This window comes from Suillus bovinus (assembly GCF_016758785.1).
Source record: "Suillus bovinus strain UH-Sbo-P2 chromosome Unknown EDB93scaffold_70, whole genome shotgun sequence".
NCBI classification, from domain to species: Eukaryota; Fungi; Basidiomycota; class Agaricomycetes; order Boletales; family Suillaceae; genus Suillus; species Suillus bovinus.
In genome coordinates, this window is record NW_024542126.1 from 131,478 (window position 1) to 158,288 (window position 26,811).

A 26,811-nucleotide genomic window follows, 5' to 3' on the forward strand; every position below is an offset into this window, starting at 1 on the left:
TGTTCAGCGAATAAAATGAACTTGACTAGGAATTATACCACCGTGACTGATGCGGAATTCGGACAGACACCTTCGACTCGGAGTTTCTTCAATGGAGATAAGAACTCGACGGTGATAACAAACCAAACCACATGCTAACCGTGGACATTTCGAGGATGGGGTTTCGTCCTGTTGAACCTTATTGATGATTGGACAACTTGATGGACCTGAACCTTAGTTTTTTGGTATTACTAATTTCCAGTATACCCCCTTTCATCGTATTATCTTGCATCTTCCAATGTGCACGTCACGGTGTGTCTTGTTTATTTACAAGAGTGAAAAAGAATAATAGGAATGATCTCCCTGCAGGCCTAAACATTTATCGTACAATAAAACGATGGTTTTATTAAGTCGAGCCACCTGTTCGAACTTCGAACATGGTATAGTTACTACAAATAGTCTTATACCACTGGCACAAGCTACTCCTCCCGATTGCCTAAGGTGGTAGAGTCTGGTAGAGTGTCCAACAAAAGACTCAGCATAATAAGAAAGGCTGATGCTGATGCACATGCTAAGACAATGGCACTGATCCAGGCAGTCTTAGCCTGCGCAGCTTGAGCTGCGGTCTCGATGATCACGTAGTACGCTGCACCTCCCCTGCTAAACACGCTGGATTTGCAGAAACACTCATCGTAGAAGCCGGAGTACTGGAATACACACGCCATGATCACGACGCAAGAGTTTAATATGGCAAACAACTTTCCTGTCCACCGCAGGACGTGCGAAGCTGCTACGGCAACGCGTGTGGATAGCGATACCCGGCGGGGGTAAGTGGTGGAAGAGTGGGCAGCAACGGAAGAGTGGGCGAGAATGCTGGACATCAGGAGCATCATCCAAACTAAAGTCGAAATGCCGCCGTAAATGAGATAACCCATAGACCGACACCCAATTTTCTGTCAGACGGTTAGCTAATTCTATCACAAGTATACAAGAAGACCCACTGTTGTAGGAGTGAACCACGCCACCAGCAATGCTGCTCCAACTGTTCCCCATTGTAATGCAAGCGAAGCGCAGGAAGCGATAAACATTCTTGTGAACACACCAGGTGCCCAATGGGTGCATGGACTCTTCTCTCCGTCGGGTTCCGTGTAGTCCACGACGACATATTGGGAGGACCTGCGTCGGTTTCCGTCATGGATGGTCTCGATACTTTCAGTAGAGTCGTCAATGCCAGATTCGTCCCCATTACTTTCACGAACGGGAAGATTGCTATAAGCCCTTTCTGATGCCTCTAACTCCTTTTTGAACAACATGAGGATAGCCTCCGCTGTAGATGCCCATCGCAGCGAACGCGAGTAATTAAACACCGGGGGGGTGAAGAGTTCATCCGGAGACATTACATCATCCTCTTCAGCAGTTATGGCCAACGCTCTCCGGGATGACGCAGAAGGCATCCCAACAGTTTCGTCTGACGTTCCTGTGTGCATACTGTGTCTGTCTGCACGGTCATATGCAGCTTGCAAGCGATTGAAGTCGCATTTGGGGGAGAGTTGTAGCCATCCGACGACGATCGGAATCAACCACAACCATATTGCGCCAGTGGCCTCTCCATTGGATAGAGAATTCGCATAAACTTCAGATGGTGTGTTGGTAACAGTTAGGATATAGGCGACAACGACCCATGTAATGGAGGTTGCGGATGCGATTGACCACGTATGAGTGTAGTCCACAAATTCAGCGAGATATTTCCACCAGTGATTTTCCGGAAGGATGAGAGAGCGTAATCGATCGCGATCAGGATGCAGTCTGAGGGGAACTTGCTGAAGGCTGCTCAAGATGGAGAGCGCGAAACGTGAATTAGGATGGTAGTTCAGCGTGTTAAACTCGCAAGTGATCCAGCGAGAGTTAAGGAGAGTGACGAATAGAGAGTAACCAGCAAGTGTCGGTGAACCAACAGTTAACACAGCAGACATGAAATTATGAAGTCTGTACTCTGCCCCAAAGGGGAGCTGCGAAATAAGTGCAAGATTTGGCAGCAGCCATGCACTGAATTCTTGCGAAAATTCAGACCACTGGAAAGCCTCTTGCCCAGTCCCGCAGCGGGATGTACACATCGAGTAACTGATTGATGTTGCATCAGAAACACTCGACACGGGATCTCCGTTACTGTCGAGTAAACCATTAAAGTCTTGAGTAGCATTTGCGTTCTGAACAATGTTGTTCAGACACTGAGAGAAGTTAGCTGCCGCAACGACTGTTCTGGCAGCGTGCACCAGTAGTAGCAAGAGAACTGTAAACAAGGAACAAATGAGAAAACCGGAAACCCGTAGTCCAGTCATTGCGCTTACCTGTCTGGAAGCCTTTGTGCAAATGCATCAAATTGGCCGAATCGACTGTGTACAGATTAGGCCTAAAGAAATCGGGTTGACTTACTGGAAACAGGTGTCTCTGCCTTTATACTCGAGTGTGCCCTCATGAGATCTAGAGGGCAGTGTTACTGTTGCTATCTAAATACTGGCATATGCAACGACTACCACTGCCCTCAGCGAAAGTAACCAGACAAAGTGCTCGCCTCGTTAATCACTAGAGCACTGACTTGCGCGTCTGTCTGGTAAGGTTTGTCTACCAGACTACCATGACAGCGTGTGCGAGTTACTAGCAAAACATAAGCGTCACATCACATTAAATTTAGAGGCAGTTTAACGGCACCGATGTGAACACATTTTGTAAACACAAATATCACCGAATTCTGGCGTAACGATGAATTCGGCGTATCGCTTTTTTTATCTGCTGCCATTTCGAAGACCAACGACTGCTGAAAAGAAATTAACCAGACCCTTGTCAGAGGTCGCCATAGTAGTGGGAAAGATTTGAGGATTATAAACAGCAACACGGCATGGCTTGATAGACGTAGGAATGATTGCGGGTGACTGTGAGTTGTAGCTAAGTACTCGTAGTACTGTTATAAACTTAGTAGACTCACTCGCGCTAGGCAGAATGATTGTGCTCGATGGAGTCAGCACTAGCATGGGTCCAGTACTTCACGTAGAAAAAAGATAGTCATTTCGTCTTAAATATCATCATGCCAATGAGCAACGTTGTGCATGGGCTGGGGCCATCAGGAAATCATGAGTTTCTCTTTTTGGCCTAATGTGACTTACATACATAATGGGTAAAAGTATGAGTACATCCAGGCTGTGTAGCCGCCTAGACCCCGATCTCCACTCTGTTCTTGATGCTCACAACCGTCTCATGCTCACTCCGAGCCTGCTCTCCTAGCCTCTCTGCGTCCCACCGGCTCTTGCACAGGGCTCCCCGTTACAACGCTGTGAGATCTGACATTGTCGGAACAGCTGTCGACACAAAAGCCTTCACATCTATCAAATGTGCTATCAATATACATGCGTAATCTGCCGTCCCTGATTCTATCCAAATCAAATATCAATGCCTTGTCAGATTACACTACCAAGGTCCCATCGCCTGCATCACAAAAACGGTACATTCTTCATCTCCCCCGTAGCAAGAAAATCCTCATCAAACGCCTCCTCAGCAGCCTCCTCCTCATTCTCTCCACCCTCCGCTCCACCATCGTATCCATAGCCATACCCCTCCTCGTCCTCATCCCTACCGTCCACTCCAAATTGCTCGTTATCCAATGACCCGGGCATACTCGTCATACTCGTGGTCCTTGGACGCCGTTTCCGCACACTCCCGTCCTCCATATCTACATCCTCTTCATCAGAATCCAAGAACGTCGACGATGACGAGCGCGAATCTACGCCACTAGATGGAGATGACTGCGCGAGCGCTACCAGTCTACCGCTGAGACGTTCCAGAGATGATATCTGCCGCAAATGTGTACTGCGCAGGCCCATCGTTCGACCCGGCGTGCCTTCGCGCGCTATCACAGGCGGTGGAAGTGAAAACTGAGACATGTCCCGCGATTGTCTGCGTCCGACGAGGCTGAAGTTGCGTAACCGTGCAAGTGCACTCTGATTAGACGTATCTGATCGCGCGCTCAGGGCAGGGGAAGGAGGTGTAAGGTCAGGAAGGGCGAATTGCTGGACTGGCGTCTTCCAGTAATTAAAATCTGTGAACTCCGCTGCCCATTTTCGATGTATCGGAGGGAACATCTGATCCACAATGTCAGTCATATGTATATACCTAACAATAAATGAATGAGTGCGCCGAACACACAAGCACAGAATATTACGGACGATGATTTATACCCTGCGAGCTCGAGGAGCTCCATCTTGACCTCACCAGAGGAATCTATAGTAAAGATCCTCGCACTCGGAATATTCACGCTGCGATATGACAGTGCATCCGTTATCCGGTTCCCAAACCCGGCATAGAACGGCGTGCGCGAGCTCTCACCGAAAAGACGCTGGATATCCCTTAAGCATGCCATTTTGAATACTTCGGGCTTCCGCATGATCACCTCGCTGGTGCACGCATCAGTATATCCGCTTCCTGAATGACTTGATAATCTTACCGATGCAGCGACGCCATCAACCGGTCGGGGCTCATGATAACAGGGCCTTCAGGAAGCTGATAGTCATCCTGCTTGATACCCTTGAGATAGTCGCGCGTAGAATCCGCCTGTCCGATAGCTCGTGAGGTAAGGTACATGATCTTGTACCCATTGCGCCTGATATCGGTGTATAGCTTGGCAACACCGGAATGCGTCCAGTCCCGACCGATCATAGCAAAAACGTGGCCAAGTCCATCGGACCTAAGAAGAGCTCATGTTAGATGCGTACATGGACACTAGGAGAAACCTACTTGGTGATTGTACCATCTATGTCAGACACGACGACAAGATCAGTCGAGTCCCATACAAATATCCGCGCTGTGCATGCGGGCACGGTAGAATTAGACAGGGAAAATGTGATGGTATTAGCACCAGGCTTAAGGTCGAGGGATTTCTAGAGAAAACATCGGATATTTGTAAGCTGCACAGAATCTTAAAGACTTACCAGTTGATCAGAGGTCAAGCGCAGCGTCTTGGCATACCTCTTTTGTGTCCTCGCGATCTTTCCCTCCAATGCCTTACTCAAGGGCTCCATGATGCCTGGAGCGGGTGTGGCAGGAGGGGCTGACACAGATTGAGGAAACGTCAGATGACGAGCCACAAGAGGAGCAGGTTTCGGCAGTGACTAGGAAAGCATCATGAGCCGCTATCCTTCTGAACTTCGCGAAACTCACAGATTCCAGTGGGGAAGTATTCGACACCCTCAAAGGAGGTCGGTCAGCCTCTGTTATATCCCGGCTTCGAACCCACCATCTAACCCAACTGCTCGACGTCGGTTTCCGGTGCGTCTCTGGCGGTTCAGAATCCGCACGCTTCATCTCTCGTTCGTCCCCACTCGATACCGGTTCTCGTTCGTCGGCACTACTGACCATTTCTTCCTCTCTCTGGTCTAAGTCTCGTGATTCTGAAATGGCCAACGGAGGCTCCGACATCGCCCTCGATGGTTCCTTCGGCGCATTCTCAACCCATAACCTCAAAGCATCCATCAACGGGCTCCCATCTTCCCTCGTGATATACTGCCCACCTGCCCATTTGATCACCAACCCCTCATCTTCTACCACTCTCGTCCTCACCTCCCCGATCACCACCTCCTCAGAGACAAGTTGCCTATAGTCAATTCTCCCCGCCTCAAATAGACGCACAACTTCCACTTCATCGCTCCCATGGAAGATCCCGCGCTTTGACGTAGGTACAAGTGAGAGAGAAAATGACAACGCTTGGCCCTCGATGTGAACAAGGAACGTACGTGAGTCAGATGGGTATGTGGTAAGAACACCACCCGAACCAAATCTGTGCTCAGGGAGTGGAAGTGGAAGCTGATCACGTCCGACGTCGTGTTCTTGCTCATCTTCGGGAGTATGTGTTTCATCTTGAGGTGGTAGAGACGAGCGAATGGTATGTGGACTGCCTTCGAGCTCAAGCGGGACACTCCTACTACGCGTCAAAAACTCTTCAGCATCAAAATCGGATGACGCATGTTCATCCACAGTGCCCATGCGCAATAAGTGGGTAGATGAGAAATGTGTCGTCATTGGTGAGGGCTGGGGGAACGCGCCCCATTCCCAGGAGTACTGAGGAAGTGGGACATCTTCTTGGGACTCTGAAACAGGGTGGCAGGCAGGAAACGTAGTTGTGGAAAGCGATGAGGGGTGTTTGCTCAGAGGGGAATCGACTGGAAGACTGGTCGATGGGAAGGGGATAGTAGTTGGGGCTGGAGATTGAGAATCTGTAGCCCATTAGCTCAGCGTACAACGAATTACATGAAACTCACGGGATACGCGTGCAGAAGACGCGTCGGGTGCTTGAGCAGAATGATATCCCTCCATATCAAGCGCGACATCTGTAACGCGTTGAGAAACATATCAAAGATCGTACAAAACGCACGCACCAGCTTTGTATTGAACATCTGGACCGGGCACATCACTTGGTTGTACAAAAGGTTCCTCTGGTGGAGGGGTATGAGGAGCGCTACTCGAGCCAAGCTTTGGTTTCGCGCCTGCATGAATAGGAATGGGATGTTTCAACCCAGACGATGATGCGTTCAAGTCGAGAAACTCAGGTTCCTGCATCCGTAAACTCAGATCTGACTTCTCTTCTCCACCCGGCTTAGCTCCAGTTCTTCCATGTTCAAAGTCACCCTGAAGTTCGCCTGGTTCTGGGGTCGGAGAGAGTAGAGGGCTTGTAACGAGGTCTTCTGGGATATCTTCTTCCGTCTCAAACACGAAGAATGCTTCCCCAGCGTCTCCTATTTTCATGCTGAACGGGATGGGCGAGCCATTTATCGATACGTTGACCTACTCCCAGTCATTCATGATACATTGAACACCTTGACGAAAAAAGCAGCTATGCGCACCTTCTTTTCAGCAGGTCTGAGTACTTGGAGCTTACCGAAACGGACATGGAATGGAGAGCAGGCGTAAACGTCGTTCTCCTGTGAACCGGAGCTAGCAGATAGAGTTGGTGATGGCGGGCGTCGAATGACGATGACGTCGATAGCTCCAGTCAGGGTAGATGGGTTAATGTCTTTATAGTACTGGTATGGAGCACTGATTGCGCTCACAGCGCCACGAATGTAGTTCATCGCGTTCACGATGTCACGGTCGTGTTGGTGTTGCAGGTGATGCGAGTTCGTTGCTGCGGTCGATGCCGCAGGTAGAATATTATTGTGATATTGGGGAAGATCGTAGGATGGACTATATGAAAGCTAATAGTACGCAGCTCATGGTTTGCGCGATGAGACAAGAGCCGTAGATTGAAGTTCCGTCACTTCAACAAAAGGAGGAGGTATGTAATCACCAACGTTCATTAATAACATGCTGGTCGTAAGATTCATAACACTACAAAATCACAAGCCAGGGCCAGCTACTAGACAAATATGACATCCTCTGTCTGTCACGCCGACAAACGTTTTGTCGAGTACCTTTGGTCGTGATTAAATTCCATAGCACTTGTGCATGATAAAATAAAGGCTCATAAACCTGGGTATAAAATACGCGATTGACGTCGAAACTAGTCATATACCATCAATCACATCATCAGAATCGAACGAAGGCTGGCTGATTTGATAGCTTTCTTCATCGCTGATAGTAGACGGGGGCCTTATTTGACCTGGCAGGCCAGCCGCACCCCACGCGGCAAAACCACCCACTATATCAGTCGCATTCAGCAATCCAAGCTCGTGGAGGGATGCCGCAGCCAAAGAGCTGGTGTACCCCTCCTGACAATATATGATTATTTTTAAATCATAGCGATCTGCGATGGCAAGTCGTGCTTCGCAACGAGGATCAAAACGCCATTCCAGAACGTTTCGCTCGATGATGAGGGACCCGTGGATCCCACCTTCACGAGCACGTTGGGAAGCTGGGCGTATATCCACAAGAAAGACTGGCATTGGGTATGTGGGATCGTGAAGAGCTTCATAGGCTTGTCGGGGCGTCATTCGCTCAAGCTTTGATCGGGCATCAGATAGAAGTTGATCAATGCTGCGAGATCCGGGTGGAGGAAGAAGAGGGTCGATGGGAGTGCGTACAGACTTGGACAATACGTCCCATAAGGCAGCGTCATCATAAGATGAGCCAATATGCCTTACAGATGCAGCAAGGAGAGTACCCGTATTTTGGACTGCATCTACGCGTCCCAAAAATTTAGAGGATGCGAGGAGTACAGCACGCTGAACATCATCTTCATCTGACCCGCATATAACGAGCGCATTTGAAGTGCGGGCGCCACCCCTGGTACCACGACTTGTCGGGGATGCACCAGTTGTGGCTATGGCGAAGAGATATCGAGAGGAAGGTAGTCGTGCACGGATATGGGAAGTGATGAGTCGGAGAAAGCGACCATCATCTTTCTTGGAGAAAGTGAAGTGGACACCTATGCGAACACCATCGACAATGCGTGCTTTTGTGATCATACGGAGTGCGAGGCTCTGGGCGACCTCTTCACGGACATCTGCAAGTGTGCGAGGGTTTGTTGGGAAAGTACTATTAGCAGAAGATTGGATAAGTGTGCGCTCGACAACGACATCGGTGGATGGTTCGGACGACGGCATCAGGACATTTAGTCGCTGCTAGATGATCTGCTCAAAATTATTCGTCAAGGTGAAAGCAAAACTAGGCTGGTTGTCAGCGACCATGATAGTTCGGCCCGAACTTCCCGATCCGGATGTACACATGTCCTTGGAGAAGAAACAAAAATAGACTCAGTAAGGACGACCGCGTCAAAATAGCTGCGCCCTCGGAGTTCTCTTCCTTACCGTGGCAATCCGCTTGGTAACACTAAAACCCTCGATGAACTGACGACTAGTTTCATGTTAGGCCTTCACCATCCTTGAACTCACTGTCGCCTCGTACTCATCTTCATCTCTTGTCAATTTTACTCTCGGAGACGTAGGCCATGACGCTGGTCCATTCGGTAACCAAGAAAACTACTTCAAGCAGGAAAGGCCCAGGACATCAAGGAGGCGCGAGATGTTTGAGCAAAAAGCACATGCACTAGCGGTGGCGTTCATTATCGAGGGACGATCGATGGGTTATAACTGCTGGAAGATATCTCGATTCTGACGAGCTCACTGAAGTTGTAGTTGAGACGGATACCGTGGAAAAAATTCAAGGCCACCGAATAGAGAAGCAAGCTCCTGGCACACCGACGAACCGTTGACTGCCTTGACATATGCGCCAGTACTTATACTGGACAACCATATAGGGTGCACGGACGACCCCATAACGATCTATGAGTTCTATGCATCGACACTGGACACTGTCAGATGGAAGGGTACACCGAGGTTATTCGCGGTCTAGCGCTATCATTTGACAGCGCTCTCCTTGCTAGCACTTCACACGACGACACTATCAACCTTTGGGCTTTCAGGATTCAAGTCAGACCAGCTGCTCGCCTCGTTTCACATTTTGCTTCCCGGCCTCATTATCTTCTCACACAATTCACGTCAAATGAAGAGATTTGTACATGTAACATTCCGCCCGCAATCCTGGCTAGTATCTGGTCTGCAGGCTGCAGCAGAAAATAAAATTTAAACTATGGCTTGTACCTGCATTTACTTCTGTTCTCTCGAAGACTGACTATTTACTCAAAGCATGCATTACGTTCTTTTTCACCATCTTTCGGATTCACATGGGATAGATTCAATACGCGATCCGTCGTCCTGTTGCTGGGTACCGTAGACCACCGATACATGCCACACCTTTTGCTTCTATGAAACTAAGACCTCCGCATGCGTCCTTTCCTTTACCATCTGCACAGCTTCCTTCGCCCTACAGTTCGCTGTAAAACATGTACGAGTTTTGTACACTAGGAACACTAATATCATGCATGAGTACTTCAGTATCAGGTGGAGCCGGTTGTGTGGCGAAAAAGGAACAGGGGACTTTGGTTGTGATTCCATGGTGAAATTGTTAATCCACATCTTCAACCGTTATGCGCAGTTGGCCTCACCTTGTTTGCATGACAAAGGATTTGGATTTTGGTTGGTCACAATGACAGGATATCATACGTAGCCAGCTGGGCAGTCCAACGTGCGGAGCCGCAATGGTTTATGACGTCACCCAGCTTCCGGGATACTAGTGGCAAGAAATGCATCTGCAAGAGGAGATTCATACAAGAGGTATCGCGGTATATCTTATACATGGTCAAAAACTAGTTGAGACACTCGAAATATCGGACTAAAAGCAGAGGCAAGAGACACAGAACGAAGGATACATGGGTAGAGAGAATAAAAAATAGAACATAAATATTCACAATGGGTATTACAAATGAGGAAGTCAAATACACTCGCCGAGTGTTGATTCATCACGGAACTAACGCAACCTCTGGTAGTCAGAATATCCATCATAGGCAGCGTGGGCATCTCCTAAGAGGGTCTTCAGAAGTGTGCTCTCACTCCCGTCGAAACTTACATCATCCCAATCGGCCTGGTTGAAAATGCATCTTTTCGCCGTCCTGTAGCTTTGACACAATGATGGATTTCCATTTCCTCCACACTTTGGTATTGTTTGGGAGGATATCATCAAGTACCTTTGCAGGATCTGATGGATTCAACGCTAGAAGAACGAAGACGGCCATGGTAGTGCGAGTGCCCAACATGTATTTCGTCATCATCGGCCGCTTGAGGACTACATCCAGTAGCATCCTCCTCTGGATCTCAGCCTTATCCAAAGATGATAACCACGAATTGTATGCCCAGGAGACTGCGAGCGAGGCTAAGAACATGACCTGTCCAAAGAGCGCAGCCTGCGGGATGAGCAACAGTTGGGCGATGAATTGCGCTGTGAGGATCAACGAGCACATGTTGATGTTTTTGTATTCTGTTTCACTGTCGAACTTGAGAGAGAATTTTCCGCGAGTAATGGAATTGACAGCGCTCTCTTCGCCAAGTAGGACGATGATGTTGTTATCCGCGAGGAGTAATCCATCACCTCGCGGCGCTCCCGGGGCTGGGATGGGATGAGAGAAAGTGAATTTCCCGGATCCGAGGACGAAAGATGATATTCCGTTTGCGACTATTCCGAGCAGGATCATACTGAAGGCGTACCAGTCTCCGAAGAGAGCGCACGCAATGCAGGTGCCGAAAGACACTGACATAGGGATGAAAGCGAGAGCGGTGGCGTACCTCGCGGGTTGCTTTGGTATCGTGGTTGCATCCGGGACGTAGTGGAGGTCAATGATTGTAGCCCCGACTGGTTGAGTTTTTCTCCCTGGAACATCAATGCCCCGCTCCATTTGGCATTCCTTTGCTACCAAAGAAGCGAGGTGACTAGTTTCGGGGATGATCGATCCAGATTCTACACCCTTGAACTTTGGACCCTTGGAAGCATTCAGATCAACCAGCGTGGCAGGGTCTGTGTTGATGCCTGGTAATAAACCATCCCAGAAACGCGAGTTGGCGAGTTGGCGATACTTCTTGGCGATAATGTATGATCCTGGTGAATTGTACCATCCCAACCACTTTCTTCCTCGGAACACGTGTACGATTGTCATGGCGGAAACAGCTTCATCACCACCGAGAAGACCTGCTACTCCAGAGACATCGAGAGTGAACTTGGAACCTGAAAGAGGTAAACTGGACATTGTTGGTTGGACGAGAATTCTGGATATGTACATGTCAGTTCTGGTTTGCTGATCGATCGCAATGGAGTATATGAACACCTACACTATACACGTTGAAGGTTGGGAACAGACTTGTGAGCGACGGGCGCTTGAACCTGGGAGTTAGAGGTGCTCTTTCAGGGTAAAACTGTCAAACACAGTGGAGTACTTGGTAAGATCAAGGTCGAAGAGGAAAGTATATATACTAGTGGCCTGCCAGCAGCTGTAGAGGCTGTAGCATGCCAGGGAGGCGCAGATATTATCTAGGGTGGTCCATAACGGGCCGCATGTGCCATGATATTGACGTCAATACATGGCAACATTCTTTTCATATAGGCTGCATAGTACAACTCTACATGCACCAAGGCTGTGGAAGACCCATATCATAGATTCCAGCATACAGCATTTCAATGCAGCGAATCACAGCTCGCCTTGCCAGCGTCACTAATTATGTAATTCACCGTTTTGGCACCCCTATCAGAGTTCTTATTCTGATCTACCACGTATCCATCGCCGTGGCAGCCTGTAGTGTGGCATTGTCACGGAAAGTTCGACCACAGCGTCGTACAACAGCCTGAGCAGGCTTTCTTGTAGACTCCCGCAATATCCATATTGCAAGTACTGCTTTACCTGCCTTCTCAATTACGTTCCTACAAGCTATTTTAGTATTGTTCTACCTCGGATTTGCACCCAACACTCCGAAGGTCGAACTGCTCACTACTCACTCTTTTCAGCGAGGGCATTCATGCAAAGTATCACTAGGTAAAACGAGCCCACTAATGGTTCTCCACAATTTTGAGGATGATACGTTTTGTCAGTAATTTTTTCATCTTGCATTGAGTTGCCGGACCGACGCCAGGCCACCCACACCTTGATTCTCGTCCTTGTGTATTCAACACAATGTTCAAGGTGCCGGTTCCTGAACACTTGGAACTCGGTAATTCACATCACACATCCAGCGAGCGAACAGCTTACCTCTTGGACAGTGGCATGCACAAATTCCCCACAGGCAGCTGGAACAAATATTATGAGTACAGCATGCACACAGGCTGCATCCCAATGACACCGGGCTCATCTACTATGGCCGTTCACCCACCATTTTGTCATCGAATGAGAAGCAAGATAAAAAAAGTGCCATCCTCACCATTGCGACTGGCGTTGCCTCCACAACCACATAGAAGCTGCTTGGCTTAGTTTTTGTCCTCGTCCATCGCTACAAGCCATTCGGACTGACTACGGCTCAAGCGCTGTAAGGCGGCATGGCGTAGAAAAAAGATCAGGCAGTGATCGCCGGCCGGGGCATCTTTAAAAGTACGAACAAGATTAAATTATTGACACTCAACATCACATGCATGCATATTGCGCAAGTACTCCTTCCAATCAGACGTCTCGTGATCTGAATGCGAATCCAACGTAGTAGTATCATTGTCACACGAGTCGCTGAAGGAAAATTATCCATGACGTGCGGTATGGAAGGTAGCAGTGACGGGTAACAAATGTCCAGCCGGATACTGATTCGACACAGTGAGAGGATTGAGCGAAGACGATAACAAAGCAGAAAAAGACGAAGCTGCAGCCATGACAAGTTGAACTTTGAACGCAACGATGATGCACTGAGTGGTCCACAATTGATTATGTGAGGACTCTGAAAACATTCAAGTCGTTCGAAGGAGCTGACAAATCAAAAATAAACATGAACAGTTTGGATCGGCTATGTGTGCGATCGTGATCACTGACATGAAGAAATTGTTATACCAGCATCCTTTTCGGGTCCTCGGGATGCATGTGTTGGCATGTACTCTGAGATCCTCTGAGCAGGCCGCCGCGCCCTAGACTCTCTGTTCGAGGTTATGTGGTGCAAGTTCAATTATAGACAGCGTGACGGGGATTAGAATATCTAGCAGGAGTATCATTTAGCATAGTACGGATGCAAAACGGCCATCGCATTGTCACAGCAACTTACTCCTTCTGAGTTCCCAGTTCTGCCCACAGCACAGGTTCAGCTTACCACTCGAATTTCGAAAGACTAGAATCAGTCATTCACTGCCCTCAAGCGTTGAGTTGTAGCGAAATTCAACAGTTGACGCGCAATGGTAACAATGAGGTATAGCCTCGCCGTTCTTGGGGCTCCTGTATATACGGTGATCAGCTGGGCCATTGTAAACACGTTTGGAAACACATACAGCATATACGAGTCTTATAAACGCTGTTCGTCTAAATCACGTTTTGATTGCCTCACGTAGTCGGTACTCTGAAGCGTGTTTCGTCTAACCCACGATGTAGAATAAGCACCAGTTTCATTCAATGGCCATTATATTGCTGCAGTTGTTCGGTGAGTCACAAAAGGGTAAATGAAAACCTCACGAATAGACGCTGACATTAACAGGACGCCCGCCACTTGCATAGTGCAAGTTTGCAACTCACACGATGTACTGATCCGATATCATGAGCTCGTGGCGTTGAGCATTAGTTCCTATGTGTGACGATGACCGGTCTGTTGACTTTGCATGAACGAACTCTCGCCATGATTGCAGAGTTTCAATGACCGACAGTTTGCAGTTGCGACAAAAGAAAACATGGTGTGAAATATAATGGGTTGACCGCACCCGGGCACAGCTTAAGCGCGTTGATCCGGAATTTTCGGATCTTGACTCCGCCGGCTACACATCCCGTGAGAGACGCGAAGGATTTCTCGTACTATCGGGATACGATTGGGATTTTAGATATATGAAATGGAACTATCCAACCGTTATGCGATTAGTGGCATACGTGGATGAGTCAACATGAACAAATTTGATGATATATATAACTTCTTTTTCGCGATGCTGTTATGAACGTTTCATCGTCCTGCACCGCTACTGGTACATGCGCGGGTCCCGGATGCCAGCTCGCACAAATGTCACTTTTTAATGCCGTACTGGTCCATGGGGCTCACCCAAAAACGTGCAGTTCCGTCCACGAAGGACCGTCCAAATAATTTCTACTGTATCATGATAGGCCAGAGTGACAAACGTGCTTGCTAGTGAATTCCAATGCGGACCCACCAAGGTCACTGTAGCGGTACACACTGCTCGCCAGCTGCTCCTTATTAATAATGCGTCTTACGACCCGATAATCCAGCATCTAACCACTTTCCCAAGAACTCATGAAGACGCGAAGTCTTATTTTTACCCTGGGATCATGCTGCATCGCGAGCCTCGCGTCGCCTACTCAGATTGTACTGGGTACATCACTGATTGAACAGTCTGAACTTCGTATGTGCTTTGTGTTCATTTCAATCCCACCTCTGATCCCTCAAACGGTTGAAAGAACATTTACCCAGGAAGCTTCACGGTCGGTTTCTGCACATCACAGATATCCACCCCGATCCGTTTTATGAGCCCGGTTCATCACAATCCTCTGCATGCCATCGACCTAATCTCGAGGAGGAGCGTCCAGCAGGTTACTACGGAGCACCATATAGGTGTGTTTATCATCCTTGCTTCTGATTCGTCGGCTAACGTCTGTCCAGCTTTTGTGACTCGCCTTTCAGACTCACGAATTTCACGCTTGACTTTTTAGACGAACATTGGACCTCTGAAATCGATTTTGTAATTTGTGCGCACCTACCTTCGTTCATCTGTATCATTCGGTTCTCACTCTTTTGCCGCATACAGGGACTGGTGACAATGCAAGGTATGATATTGGTGTCGGACCTCTTGATACGCAATCTCATCAGGAGCACCTAGACACGACAATGATGACGATTTGCCACGATCACTCGACGAAATTTATGACTTGAATCGTGCTGTAGCTAAGAAGATGGAGCATGTGTTCTTGAAGAAAGGCATCCCAGTCGTGCCAAGTTTGGGTAAGTCTTTTGCTCCTCTTCGCAGAGACTTCCCTTCCTGAACAGTGCACCTTCAATTAGGAAATAATGACATATGGCGTAAGTGCTTCTCATATTCTTGAGCACACGACAAGTATGTTGACTGTCGATTAATATAGCTCATGTGAGAACATCGTATCACAGCGGTTCTTCCTACTGATCCCATTTACCTTTCTATCAGAATACATTAGTTGCTGGTATGATTCTTGCTTTACTTCTTCTGCCCAACATTAATCCGTAGCAAACAGGACCTAATCAAATACTCGACGAGTTCTCTTCGTATGTTTATCGCAGGTGTTAGTCACTTCTGAGATCTCATCAAACGTTCAGGATATGGAGTGCATTTATACCCCCGACGTCATCAGCATCATTTCATCAAGGAGCATACTTCTCGACGGAGATCATACCTGATGCGGTAGCTGCTATTAGTCTTAATACCTTGTACTTTTATAAGAAAAATCACGGTAAGTGATGGATAATTCTCTGGTTGATCTATTCGTTGATATACACCATTAGCTGTAGCAGGGTGTGATTATGCCGACCCAAAGAACCCTGGAAATATGCACCTTGATTGGCTTGAAGAACAACTGGAAGCATTCCGATCTCGACAGATGCAGGTAAGAGTTCTCAAATATCCTGTTAAAAACATCTTTTGATGCCATTCGGTAGGTGTGGATTACAGGTGCGCTATAGATCCCTTATTTGAACCCTAACAACCCTTAATATATTCGTCGATGCAGGACATGTACCTCCATCGCAAAAGACCTACTTTCCCGAATGCGTGAGTACTCTGCGCGGATATGGCATCAGTCATCTAAACATTGTTAGTACAAACGTTTCGTAGAATTGAACCTGCGATTCCAAGACACGATCTTGGGTAATTTGTATGGGGTAAGACTCAATGTTCATTCCAATTGGCCGAAGTTGATTTTAGTATTTCAGCACCTAAACGTCGACCACGTACGCGCTGTTGCCTCAGTTATGCTTAGTTTACTAACTCAGTGCAGTTCTCTTTCTTGGACGCTGATGAGATCGACATGTCTTTGGAGACCTCGTTAAAAAGCACAATCTTTGAGACACTCATCGCCGATTTTTCGGAGATTCCGGAACCCCTCGAAGACACTCACTACGACAACTATGCAGTGGTGAACGTTAACTCTGCCGTTGTACCAAATCCTTACATTCCATCCTTCCGAGTCTTTACGTATAATGTCACTGGACTCTCAGCACTCGCGAAGGATGTCGGCTCTGATCTACATCTTCAAACGATAAAGGCCACTCAGAGGCGACGCGCCTTGAACCATGGCAAAGTTCGCGCATCGAGGACGCCGAAGTGTGAACACAGGGCGTTCCGTAACACGTGGAGGTGCCAATCTGACAAACCCTGGCATTCCGATAGCGAGTCACCATCAAGACGCAACTCGTTGTGGTCGCCTCTAGGGTTCGCACAGGTGCGCTCGTGTCCCATGGGTACTAATTCCCTGAAATAACACATGTCATCCACAGTTTTATATGCCAAGACTGGAGGAATTCGATGAGACGCATGATCCAGAGTTCGAGCTCGAATACATGACCTTCCCTCTTTCAAACTTGCATCCCGGCGAAGAAACACAGAATATCACGAATCACCAATATGTTATTCCTCTTCGGCTTCTCCCAGAAGAACTTCGCGAGCCTGGTGCTGTGGAGTCAGAGTACACGCCCTACGAGTTGGATGACTTGACCATCCCATCGTGGTTGGATCTTGCCACGAGGCTTACGAAGGACAGTGATCTTCGATCAAGGTTCAAGGACTTCATGTACATGGGCGGGGTGGAGGAATGATCATTTGAGGTGTCGATGTTGGTAACGGACAAGGACGTTGAGATCCAGGCTATGTATTATTGATTGTGCTGGCTGCTGCCAGGCTGAAATGTGTTATATAATTGTCATCTTTGTATTAAATTATGTACGCCTACATAGAGTACCTTATGTAAAGCTGTAGACATTCTTAAAACAGAATATCATATCATGATCCGAACTGCATCTTTGTCATAGCGCTTGACCGTTGGCAGTGTCATATCTTCGCTGCATCATGTACGCGTGGCTTGTGGATGCAGTATAGTGTTCCAGAATCCAGGCGGTGGTGGATTAAGAGCAGTGAGTCCTTCTCGCTCAATCAAGCAAGTTGCTCATCGTCATGGAACGATTTAGTAAGTCATTCCTGACCATAGCCTTGACTGCAGTCTGATGCTGGTTCTATGAAAATCAAGCATGCGGTCTACGAAGATCAATTCGAGCACAAAGAATGGAAGGACACGCACAGAACGTCTTCCTTCTCTGAAAATTTCATTCCATGACTTCGTTGCCTTTAGGTCACACTTTCACGGCGCAATCCTATGGATGTAGAAAAACCCACAGCCCTGGGTGACTTATGATCAGCGCTTGACCGTATTCAGTCGTTCTCTCAGTCTGCACGCGTCACAAATTGACAATATAAAACGCCTCAAGGTACTAGACAATATATTCTATAGTTTAATATCGGTTCTTCGTTCCCATCCTCAAAATCCACAGGACTGACTCTGCACGGCGGCGTTACTAGTTGATTGTTATTCCCAAAGCATACGCATACCAGTAAGTTTTCTTCAGTCTGAGATATAGGAGCATCATGCGACGTAACCATTGACAGGTCCACGTACTAACCCTTCTTGAGCAAACTCGGAAATGGGAGGTCTATTCAGTCGAAGTCGCCCAGAAGCGCCCAGTCCATCCCTCGCCGATATAGCAGCGCGCCAGCAAGCAGAGAAAGCTGCTGAGCAAGCGCGACAGGATGCTGCAGCTGCCAGAGCACAGATCACCGAGCTCATCAAGTCGAATCAAGAGTCTCAGCAAAAGTTTATGGAAGCTCAGCAGGCTGCTCAGGCAGCCGCGGCAGCCTCGCAGGAGCAGACCTTTAAGGAAATGATGGCCATGGTCCAGAATGAACGTGCCGCCAACGAAGCTCGCTCATTGGCGGAAGCCGCTGCTCGAACCGCTACCGCAGATGCAAAACAGAAAGCAGCGGAAGCAGAGGAGGCGCGTAAGCGAACTGCCGCTATCCAAGAACAAGCCAAACGAGACGCCCAGGCTGCCCAAGAGCAGGCCAAGAAACTACAGGAGGCCGCCGATAATGAGAAGAAGAAGGCGACTGCCGCCCAGGAATCGGCCAACGCGGCGAAGAAAGCGGCAGAAGAGCAAGTAAAGACGGCCAATGCTGCCAAGCAGGAGGCTGAACGCAAGTTGAAAGAAGGCATTCAACCTGTGGTGACTCCCACACCCGAAGAAGTTAGCGCTGCCAAGCGGAAGGTTCAATATCGCGAAGACCTTTTCCACTTCGCAGTAGCCGGGGTGGCAGGAGGAGGGAAATCATCTCTCATCAATGCCTTCCGCGGTTTGCGTAATAAGGATGTCGGATCTGCCGCTACTGGTGTTACCGAGACAACGCTAGCCATGACCAGATACGCCAGCCCCAACGCAGAATACCCATATGTCTGGTACGATATCCCGGGCGCAGGCACGCTCAAAATCCCAGATTGGCAGTACTTCAACGCACAAGGACTTTACGTCTTTGACTGCATCATCGTCCTGTTCGACAATCGCTTCACCATGACCGACATCGCTATCCTCACCAACTGCAGGCGTTTCAAGATCCCCACCTATATCGTGCGCTCTAAGGCGGATCAGCACATCCGTAACATCATGAAGGATATGGGATACGATAGTGATGAGGATGAAAGCGAGGACCAGAAGAAGAAACTTTACCAGGCTGCACGACAGCAGTTCATTCAGCAGACGCGCCAGAGCGTGAAAGACAACCTGGAGAATGCCAATATGCCTCAACAAAGGGTTTACATCATTTCTAATGAACCTATGCTCGGGGTCGTGAAGGAAAAGCGGCCAAAGAAGATCATCGACGAGATTGAGTTGTTGAACGACTTGATCGGAGAAGCGCAGACCAGGCGCGCACGCCGTGATACTGGAGCAGCAGCATGAAGAGGTAGTGGTCGGTGATGATAAAGTTCTTTCTATATATATTTCTTCTTTCAGCTCTTGTTGATATTCCTCCGTTCTCGTCATGATCATACGGCTTGTGACCAATCTTGGCTGTCGGCTTGCAGTTAGTGATGTATTTCTTTCTCCCCGCTGGTGTTGTTAGCATCTTCATTTTTGACTTGTTCATAATGTGATACCGCTTGTGACCAATTGACCGACCTGCCCTGACTCCGAAGCGATGTACCCGTCTCCTCCTCTTCAATCATGTTCTTGATGATAGTAAGACACGCGACATGTCGGCATGCAGCAGCGTGATGGTTTGGCGGCATCACGAGTGCTTTGTTGTGGAAGGCCCCCTGAAGCTCCCTATAAGGTTTGTCTTTGAGATTCACTCAGACGTGTTTGGAGGGGAAAGGATGGACATTATGTTGTGAACTAATGAGGAACAAAGTATTTGGCGAGTACTAAATGAAATACTACATTAAGAATTGCAACAAGACGTTTCAGGCGAGGACGCACAGCGAGGGACTAACCTGAGACAGAGAGGTGAGCTACGATTCTCATTGATTAGAGGCCGATGACGCATCCAGCGAAACTCGGATACGCGGAATTGTAAGAGAAGACTCACCAAGCGGTATATACATGCGCTCTTCAATGGACTGGGGCTAAATTCAGTGTGGTAAAGGGATTGCTCTTGTGATGCGGGGGTGGCCTGCATCTAACTTTGCGCAGGACGATGTAGATAAATGAGGAAAGCGTCATTTGACCAGCGATCTTTCACTTTTGCTACGTCGAAGGGGGTATTTCGAAGGAAAACCTGTTGACCACCGGCAGATTTGGTCTTCATCGGTACCATTGTGCTCAGTAACTGGTCGACCAAATTGTATTTAATAGTCCCGCATAGAGCAACACTCTCCACAGGACGCAAGTTGAAATCCAAAAGAAACAAAATTGAAACAGGTCGTCCAGGACGCATTTGATGATTATGTCTTTCCTCTTGACTGCGCATCTTTGAGAATTTGGAGACAGCGATATGAAAAGACTCGACATACCATGTTCGCAGTACGTGATGAATGCAGCGAGGCGCACTAGACGGATATTGTGGTCCTCTTTGGTCTTATCGAGATCCCCGTTCTTCTCAGAATCTACCAGAGACCATCCATCCCCACTGTCTTTTGCACGTTTAGCGCCTTGAATAGGTCTGTCGTCGATATCAAGTATGGCCTCTAGCCTCCCATGTATTGGCGGTGTGAATGATTTGACTTCGAGCTCTGAGATCCAATATTATCAGGTCAGCCGGTCACAGTCTTCTGGTGTCTCACCACATGAATACATAAACACCAAACCATTAAGCATCTGTTTGTCAAAAACACGACAGACGAGAGCTTTAGCAGTCGATCCTTTGAAAGGCAGCATTTCCAAGGCAAATTCAAGCTCTGATAAACGCTCCTCGGCGGATGCAGTATACCACTGTACCGCTTCGGGCCATTCCTGGACATTCATCCAAAAATGCGCTTTAGGTCGGTAGTTTGGATGAAAAAGAACCGACTCGTGGATCTTTTGTCCGGGCATGATGATACGCCCTCGTCCAAGGTGCGGTCTGCAAGCACTCAGTAGGTAACCAAATTGACGAAAATTACCACTTACAGCGCTTTAAGCTTGTTAGAGTTGAAGCAAAGATGTCCAATAGGCAATATCTCAAGCAGCCACCACGCAAGGTTTGAAGATTTGGTAACTTCAGGTTCCAGAAATGATTCATCTTCATATCTGAAAGCTACCTCGCGGAAATTGAGCAGAAGCCCCGCCTCGCGAGCTTCTTCGCGCATCCATAATAGAGGGATGTTCCGGAAGTCATGGGGGTGACTCTTGTTCTTCCAACGTGCACCACCGCTAAAACAAATTATTAAAAGAGTGCCATCCGATTCAGGGACACATACACATCCGAATGACTACCCGCAAACCAAACCTCCTTAATACGACCTTCGTCTGTGGGAGGTGGCGCTGACGCTCGGTATTTACGCCAGTCCGATCGATTGCTCATACCCCCGTAGACGTACTCGGGTAGAAATTTTATCCGGCGCTCATCTAGCGCAAGTGCCTGCCGGAAGTAGCAAACGTGATCGCACGTATCAGTGGAAGGGAAATTCATCGTTTTCCTAACACCAACAGATGAAACGGTGTCCCTTGAAGGTTGGTCAGGAATTCTAGTACGATCGCGCTCAGGTATAACTCTCACCATACACCGATGAAATGTGTGACTACGCTTTTGGAGAATTGCATTTTGAACTCCTTCGCATCATTGATATCCTTGGACTTCCCGCTATTGATGGCGCAGTAATACTGGAAGGCACTGGTAAGATCAGTCGATTATTCAGGAGCAATCACCGAATGTACTAACCTTGGTATCTTCCCTTCATTTCCAGGTGTGATAAGTCCCACCTATCAAAATGATAATAAACAACAAGGATAATTACTTAAAACTGAAAAATACTTCGTGGATCATTCCGGCCAAAGCACGGACTTGATATGCACCCCTTGAAAATCCTGAGCTCATCTTTAGTGTAGCCGAGTACTTGATGCAACGTTCAAAAGACATACCAAATAAAAAGATCTTATCACCATCATGGTATCTGACCGAGAGCCATTCATAGGCTTTCAATATGTTTCGCCTGATAGTACTTCAATGCTGTTACCGCGAGCCGTGAAGGGTCGAATATATTGCACCCACTGAGCAATAGCCAGGTCCAAGTTCTTCAAAATCTGCTCCACAAGCACGAAACCTTCGGGCCTGACACACGTTCCTACACCACTGGCGTAGTATGCTATCTGGTTTTCATCGTCATCCTTGACGATATTGTCGTATAGTTCGAAGACATGAGTGGTCTAGGTGAGGATATGCTGACATCACCATTCATCGCGAAGGGATGCAACCTACGTCGTCTCTGGTGTTTGATGTTCCATCTAGAGAGTTGAACAATTGTGACCTGAAGCAGTTTATAGTACGTACCAATGCAGACAACCAGGTTTTTCCCCGGTTTCTTGTCACATGAACATTTACACGATGTCTGCAGTCAAATGTAAAGAACTGTGCTGCTGAGCTCTGACGGCACCTTGTACCATACCTCGGATAAACGGTGTGGAGAGGAATTGAATGGGCGGTAACCTAACATTGGGCACGGGGGTGGACGAGATTTCAGTTCCTTACATCGGCAAGGTATTATAGCGCTTTGAAAAGTCGCTACCTGTGAACACGAAGCCATCATTCTGCGAGTGAGCCATACGTGAGCTACGTGTCGCTGTGCTACGCACAATACATGAGGACATCGCACCTCTGGGGTGTGCTGAAGAAGATCCACAGTATATCATGATTAATATGAATATCAATGTATGAGTTCGTTCAGCAGCCCGCTCGTTGATGTTATCGTGCACAGGGTGCATGCCTTCTTATCTTTGTTCGACAGCGCTTGAAGCAGATGAGATAGGCCGTAAGGCAAGTGCATACGAGGCCTTAGTATCTGCAATATCAGAAGCACGATTACTATGCGCCTTGCTCCACCTCCATGAATATGATCAATACATCACATGGCTGGTGAGTGAGTTGTTGAAGGGCTCAATCGCAAGAACAGCCTGAGAGCACGCATGATGTATGATGAGCGGAAGTTGCTGCAAAGCAACCAAAATCTGGGACAAAGCGTTGTTCATATATTGTTCGATGAACGATGCGTATGTCCTTCAGATCCATGAGCGTGTGACTAGTTTGAACATTTACGTATTCCTATAATGGTCCCGAATTCTACCGTGAAGTATTGACAGCTGACTGCTAAAAGACTTCTCAATTGAAGGTATGTTCCTTGGACTCTCCCGGAGTCTATCTAATAACTTGCCTACAACACCTTCTCTGGAAGAAATTGAAACTTGTTGCACATATGTCATATAGTCTTTCAATGTTGGATACTTCTCCACATAAAGTTGTTACCGCTTGCGAACGACAAGTTCAAGTTCCATCCCACTGAATACACACAAGGGATGAAAGGTATCGCAAGACTTCTGATATGACGTGATCCAACATCCAACTTCCTCGAGGGCAGTCGTGAAAAGGCTTTGACCCGAGGCGAGCAGCTCAAAGGCTACGGTGTTGGCGTTGAGTGTCCATTTTGAGATAGGGGTCGATTAAAGAAACGTTCTTCGTTGTGATCCAGCATCACTCATTCTGAACCAACGCCGTCAGATTTAATTTCCGAATCATCATACACATTTAACGGTGAGCTTCCTCAGCTCGAGAGATAGAAGCCATCATACGACATGACGATTAACAGCTTTATTCTGTATCACATCGAGAATGGGAGTCTGGTTCAGTCAAATTTGGCCAGAGAAGCCTAATCCATCACTTGTCGAAATAGAAGCGCGCCAGCGTGCAGAAGCGGAGGCTAAGCAGGCTCGCATCGACGTTGAAATTGCTCACAAGAAGGTCACGGCGATGGTTCGGGCTGAACGCGTTGCCAACGAAGATCGCTTGAAGGCGGCAACTGCTGCCCATGCCGCTAATAAAGAGGCGAAGCAGAGAGCCGCAGAAGTAGAGAAGGGGAAGAAACAAGCTGCCGCTCTGCAAGAACAAATAAAACAAGATGCTCAGGCCGCTCGGGAACGTACCAAACAACTCGAGGAGGCTGTCAAAGAGGAGAAGAGGAAAGCAGATGCTGCCAAGGAGGCATCCAGCGCGCAGGCGCAGGCTCACAAAGATATGATGGTTGTTATCCAGGCTGAACGTGCTGCCAATGAAGCCCGCCTGAAGGCAGAGGCCGCTGCCCATGCCGCTGACGAAGAAGCGAAGCAGAGAGCTACAGAAGTAGAGGAGGAGCGAAGGAAAGCCGCTGCCATTCAAAAACAAATCAAACAAGAAGTTCAGGCTGCTCAGGAGCATACCAAAAAACTTGAGGAGGCTGTCAAAAAGGAGAAGAGGAAAGCAGATGCCGTCGAGGAGGCGGCCATTGAGTCGAAGAAAGCGGCAGAAGAGAAATTCAGGAGGGCAGATGTTGCTAGGCAGGAAGCTGAAAGCAAGCTGTCCAAAGGAATTCAACCTTTGGTGACTCCTACACCTGATGAAGTTCGAGACAACAAGCTCCTAGCTCAATATTGCGAGGACCGTTTCCATGTTGCAGTAGCCGGAATGGCAGGAGGAGGCAAATCCTCGCTCATTAATGCCTTCCGTGGCTTGCGCAATATCGATATTGGAGCTGCTGCCACTGGTACCAATGAGACAACGACAGACATAACCCGATGCCCTGATCCCAACGCGGAGTATCCGTATGTCTGGTACGATGTTCCGGGCGCAGGCACGCTCGAAATCCCACACTGGCAGTACTTTAATGTCCAAGGGCTTTACATTTATGATTGTATCATCGTCTTATTCAACGATCGCTTCACCGAGATCGATATCGCCATTCTTAACAACTGCAGGCATTTCGAGATCCCCGCGTATATCGTGCGCTCCAAGGCGGATCAGCATATCCGTAACATCATCAAGGATATGGGGTACGATAGCGACGACAATGAAAGCGAGGACCAGGAGAAGCTTTATCAGGCTGCACGGCAGCAATTCATTCAGCAGACACGCCAGAGCGTGGAAAACAACCTGGAGAAGGCAAAAATACCGAACAAAAGGGTTTACATTGTTTCAAATAAAACGATGTTTGGTGTCGTGACGGGAAGGCGGCCGAAGGCGGTCATCGACGAGATTGAGCTGTTGAACGACTTGATCTGGACAACTCAGACCAGGCGCCAAGGGCGCAGTGAAGCTCGTGTGGCGACTGTTGTGAAGAATGTGATGCAGTCTCTAACGGGCAGTTGAGCTAAGAGTGGAACGCGAAGGGCCTCGTTATACATTTTCCAAATCTGTCTGGACCATTGCAATTTGATATGAATGAATCCATTCTTATCAGTGCTTCACCACCGTAAACGAAACAAATAATGAGTTCTACATTCGAGATTGCTGGGATATACCTAGAGACGAAAGGAATCGCAAGACTTCCGATGTAACACGATCCTGCGCCTGCAACATCACCCAATGACCAATATCCTCGATGGCAACGGTATTGAGTCGTGAAATGAATTTGTGGGCGTTTCGGACCGCTGACGGAGGACACGTGGCGTCTTTGGTTCCATACATGAAGAGAACAGGAAGATTCGGAGGTAGACGTGCAGGACAGCTGAGCCTCTGGCTTGGAATAAGAAAAATAATAAGGCAGTGAACAAGTCGTATTTACCTTTCTCCTCTTCGAATCGTGCTTTAGTGGTTCGGTAATAAGACAAAGGCCCTCGCATGCCGCACTGAAAACGAGAAACATAAAATTGTAATTCCTGTCATGCAAACGATTATCAGCGTGAGCGCTACCACGAAAGATACTTCGTTACACGTTCGTTGAGGAGGCAATCATTGGTAAAATTGATTTGTTTGTTGGTGATCAGCTCGTTCAACTTTGACCACGACAATTCCTTCTCAGGCGTTCTGAACACCACACCGAGAAAAGGGACGAGCTTCGACCACCTGAGTCAGATGCATAAAATGGAAAAGAAGATGCACACGTTTTCCTCGATCTCGGATATCGATGATTCGGACGCAAAATACACCTGATATCCATAAGATGGATATTGCCTGGCCAATTCCTCAACAGACACGTGTTGTTCCTTTGGAGGGACATATGGAATAGATAACCTAGGCACAACTCGTCGGTGATCCCATTGAAGACTCGATAAATACGCACATGACCAGCGCTATCAACCGATCCGGATGCCACAGAGCAAATCTCCCAGCAGTGTATGAGCCCCAATCATGGCCGATCACCACCTGCATCTCTCAAATTCAGCATATCGAGAAAATTGGTCCAGCAGATGTAACAAACGAACGGCTTTGGGTATCGCTAAGAAATCAAGAAGTGCAGAAATATCATTACAAATATTTTTTGTGGAATATGCTGAAGAATCATGAGGCATATCGGTTTCGCCGTAGCCTAGCATATCTGGAACTATTACGCGGAAGCCTTGTCGACACCATGGACCAATTTGGTACCGCCATCCGAACCTAATCGATGAATTGAAGTTTGTGACGAGTTGGTCGATTATCGAAAATTACCATGAATCAGGGAAGCCATGTAAACAAATCAGCGGTGGTTGAGTTGGATCATAATTACTCGGAATTTGGTCAATAAAATGATAAAGGCGACCCGTAGAAATCTGAGCCTTGCGATGATTAAAAGTTTGAGGATCTGTTGGATCCATGGAGTCAATGTGAAGGCAGTGTCGGCACCGCAGCTGGGAACTA

General features: G+C 47.9%; 9 protein-coding genes across 9 annotated transcripts; 3 read left to right on the top strand and 6 right to left on the bottom strand.

Moving 5' to 3' along the window:
• Positions 1–423: 423 nt before the first annotated feature.
• Positions 424–2,438, bottom strand: EDB93DRAFT_822762 (uncharacterized protein). Its single transcript, XM_041457606.1, has 3 exons — positions 2,328–2,438; positions 981–2,269; positions 424–932 (listed from the first exon to the last, which is right to left on the bottom strand). The coding sequence occupies exons 1-3, from the start codon at positions 2,353–2,355 to the stop codon at positions 459–461; spliced, it is 1,791 nt and encodes a 596-aa protein (XP_041303778.1). The 5' UTR covers positions 2,356–2,438; the 3' UTR covers positions 424–458.
• A 672-nt stretch (positions 2,439–3,110) lies between these two features.
• EDB93DRAFT_1170646 (Lipin/Ned1/Smp2-domain-containing protein) lies at positions 3,111–7,278 on the bottom strand. Its single transcript, XM_041450337.1, has 9 exons — positions 6,867–7,278; positions 6,402–6,807; positions 6,285–6,353; positions 5,188–6,239; positions 4,959–5,138; positions 4,765–4,907; positions 4,475–4,714; positions 4,197–4,424; positions 3,111–4,143 (listed from the first exon to the last, which is right to left on the bottom strand). The coding sequence occupies exons 1-9, from the start codon at positions 7,092–7,094 to the stop codon at positions 3,465–3,467; spliced, it is 3,225 nt and encodes a 1,074-aa protein (XP_041303779.1). The 5' UTR covers positions 7,095–7,278; the 3' UTR covers positions 3,111–3,464.
• Positions 7,279–8,644, bottom strand: EDB93DRAFT_1170652 (uncharacterized protein). The gene has a single exon (XM_041450338.1). The coding sequence runs from the start codon at positions 8,562–8,564 to the stop codon at positions 7,527–7,529; it is 1,038 nt and encodes a 345-aa protein (XP_041303780.1). The 5' UTR covers positions 8,565–8,644; the 3' UTR covers positions 7,279–7,526.
• A 1,366-nt stretch (positions 8,645–10,010) lies between these two features.
• Positions 10,011–11,841, bottom strand: EDB93DRAFT_822588 (uncharacterized protein). The gene is made up of 2 exons (XM_041457605.1): positions 11,679–11,841; positions 10,011–11,615 (listed from the first exon to the last, which is right to left on the bottom strand). Exon 2 carries the CDS (start codon positions 11,594–11,596, stop codon positions 10,427–10,429), a length of 1,170 nt encoding a protein of 389 aa, XP_041303781.1. The 5' UTR covers positions 11,597–11,615; positions 11,679–11,841; the 3' UTR covers positions 10,011–10,426.
• Positions 11,842–14,444: 2,603 nt separating this feature from the next.
• On the top strand, positions 14,445–17,507 carry EDB93DRAFT_1170667 (uncharacterized protein; the record flags this gene model as incomplete). The annotated part of the gene is made up of 14 exons (XM_041450339.1): positions 14,445–14,450; positions 14,766–14,868; positions 14,924–15,077; positions 15,126–15,211; positions 15,336–15,464; positions 15,525–15,542; positions 15,731–15,761; positions 15,813–15,946; positions 15,999–16,099; positions 16,246–16,263; positions 16,311–16,373; positions 16,425–16,442; positions 16,490–16,933; positions 16,989–17,507. The coding sequence occupies 14 exons, from the start codon at positions 14,445–14,447 to the stop codon at positions 17,304–17,306; spliced, it is 1,623 nt and encodes a 540-aa protein (XP_041303782.1). The 3' UTR covers positions 17,307–17,507.
• A 269-nt stretch (positions 17,508–17,776) lies between these two features.
• EDB93DRAFT_823432 (interferon-inducible GTPase-domain-containing protein) lies at positions 17,777–19,556 on the top strand. Its single transcript, XM_041457607.1, has 2 exons — positions 17,777–18,095; positions 18,151–19,556. The coding sequence occupies exon 2, from the start codon at positions 18,186–18,188 to the stop codon at positions 19,491–19,493; it is 1,308 nt and encodes a 435-aa protein (XP_041303783.1). The 5' UTR covers positions 17,777–18,095; positions 18,151–18,185; the 3' UTR covers positions 19,494–19,556.
• Positions 19,557–20,211: 655 nt separating this feature from the next.
• On the bottom strand, positions 20,212–23,230 carry EDB93DRAFT_1331067 (uncharacterized protein; the record flags this gene model as incomplete). Its single annotated transcript, XM_041455187.1, has 14 exons — positions 22,803–23,230; positions 22,616–22,735; positions 22,501–22,558; positions 22,429–22,454; positions 22,222–22,376; positions 22,092–22,171; positions 21,985–22,037; positions 21,892–21,932; positions 21,730–21,843; positions 21,431–21,676; positions 21,141–21,383; positions 20,816–21,093; positions 20,546–20,764; positions 20,212–20,489 (listed from the first exon to the last, which is right to left on the bottom strand). The coding sequence occupies exons 1-14, from the start codon at positions 22,929–22,931 to the stop codon at positions 20,212–20,214; spliced, it is 2,040 nt and encodes a 679-aa protein (XP_041303784.1). The 5' UTR covers positions 22,932–23,230.
• A 602-nt stretch (positions 23,231–23,832) lies between these two features.
• On the top strand, positions 23,833–25,341 carry EDB93DRAFT_1339600 (interferon-inducible GTPase-domain-containing protein; the record flags this gene model as incomplete). The annotated part of the gene is made up of 1 exon (XM_041455425.1): positions 23,833–25,341. One exon carries the CDS (start codon positions 23,833–23,835, stop codon positions 25,339–25,341), a length of 1,509 nt encoding a protein of 502 aa, XP_041303785.1.
• Positions 25,342–25,473: 132 nt separating this feature from the next.
• EDB93DRAFT_1305221 (Alpha/Beta hydrolase protein) lies at positions 25,474–26,794 on the bottom strand (the record flags this gene model as incomplete). The annotated part of the gene is made up of 7 exons (XM_041454739.1): positions 26,623–26,794; positions 26,397–26,571; positions 26,255–26,337; positions 26,076–26,205; positions 25,905–26,027; positions 25,744–25,850; positions 25,474–25,699 (listed from the first exon to the last, which is right to left on the bottom strand). Coding segments are annotated over exons 1-7 (990 nt in total), but the record flags the coding sequence as incomplete, so codon positions are not given.
• Between the last annotated feature and the right edge of the window lie 17 nt (positions 26,795–26,811).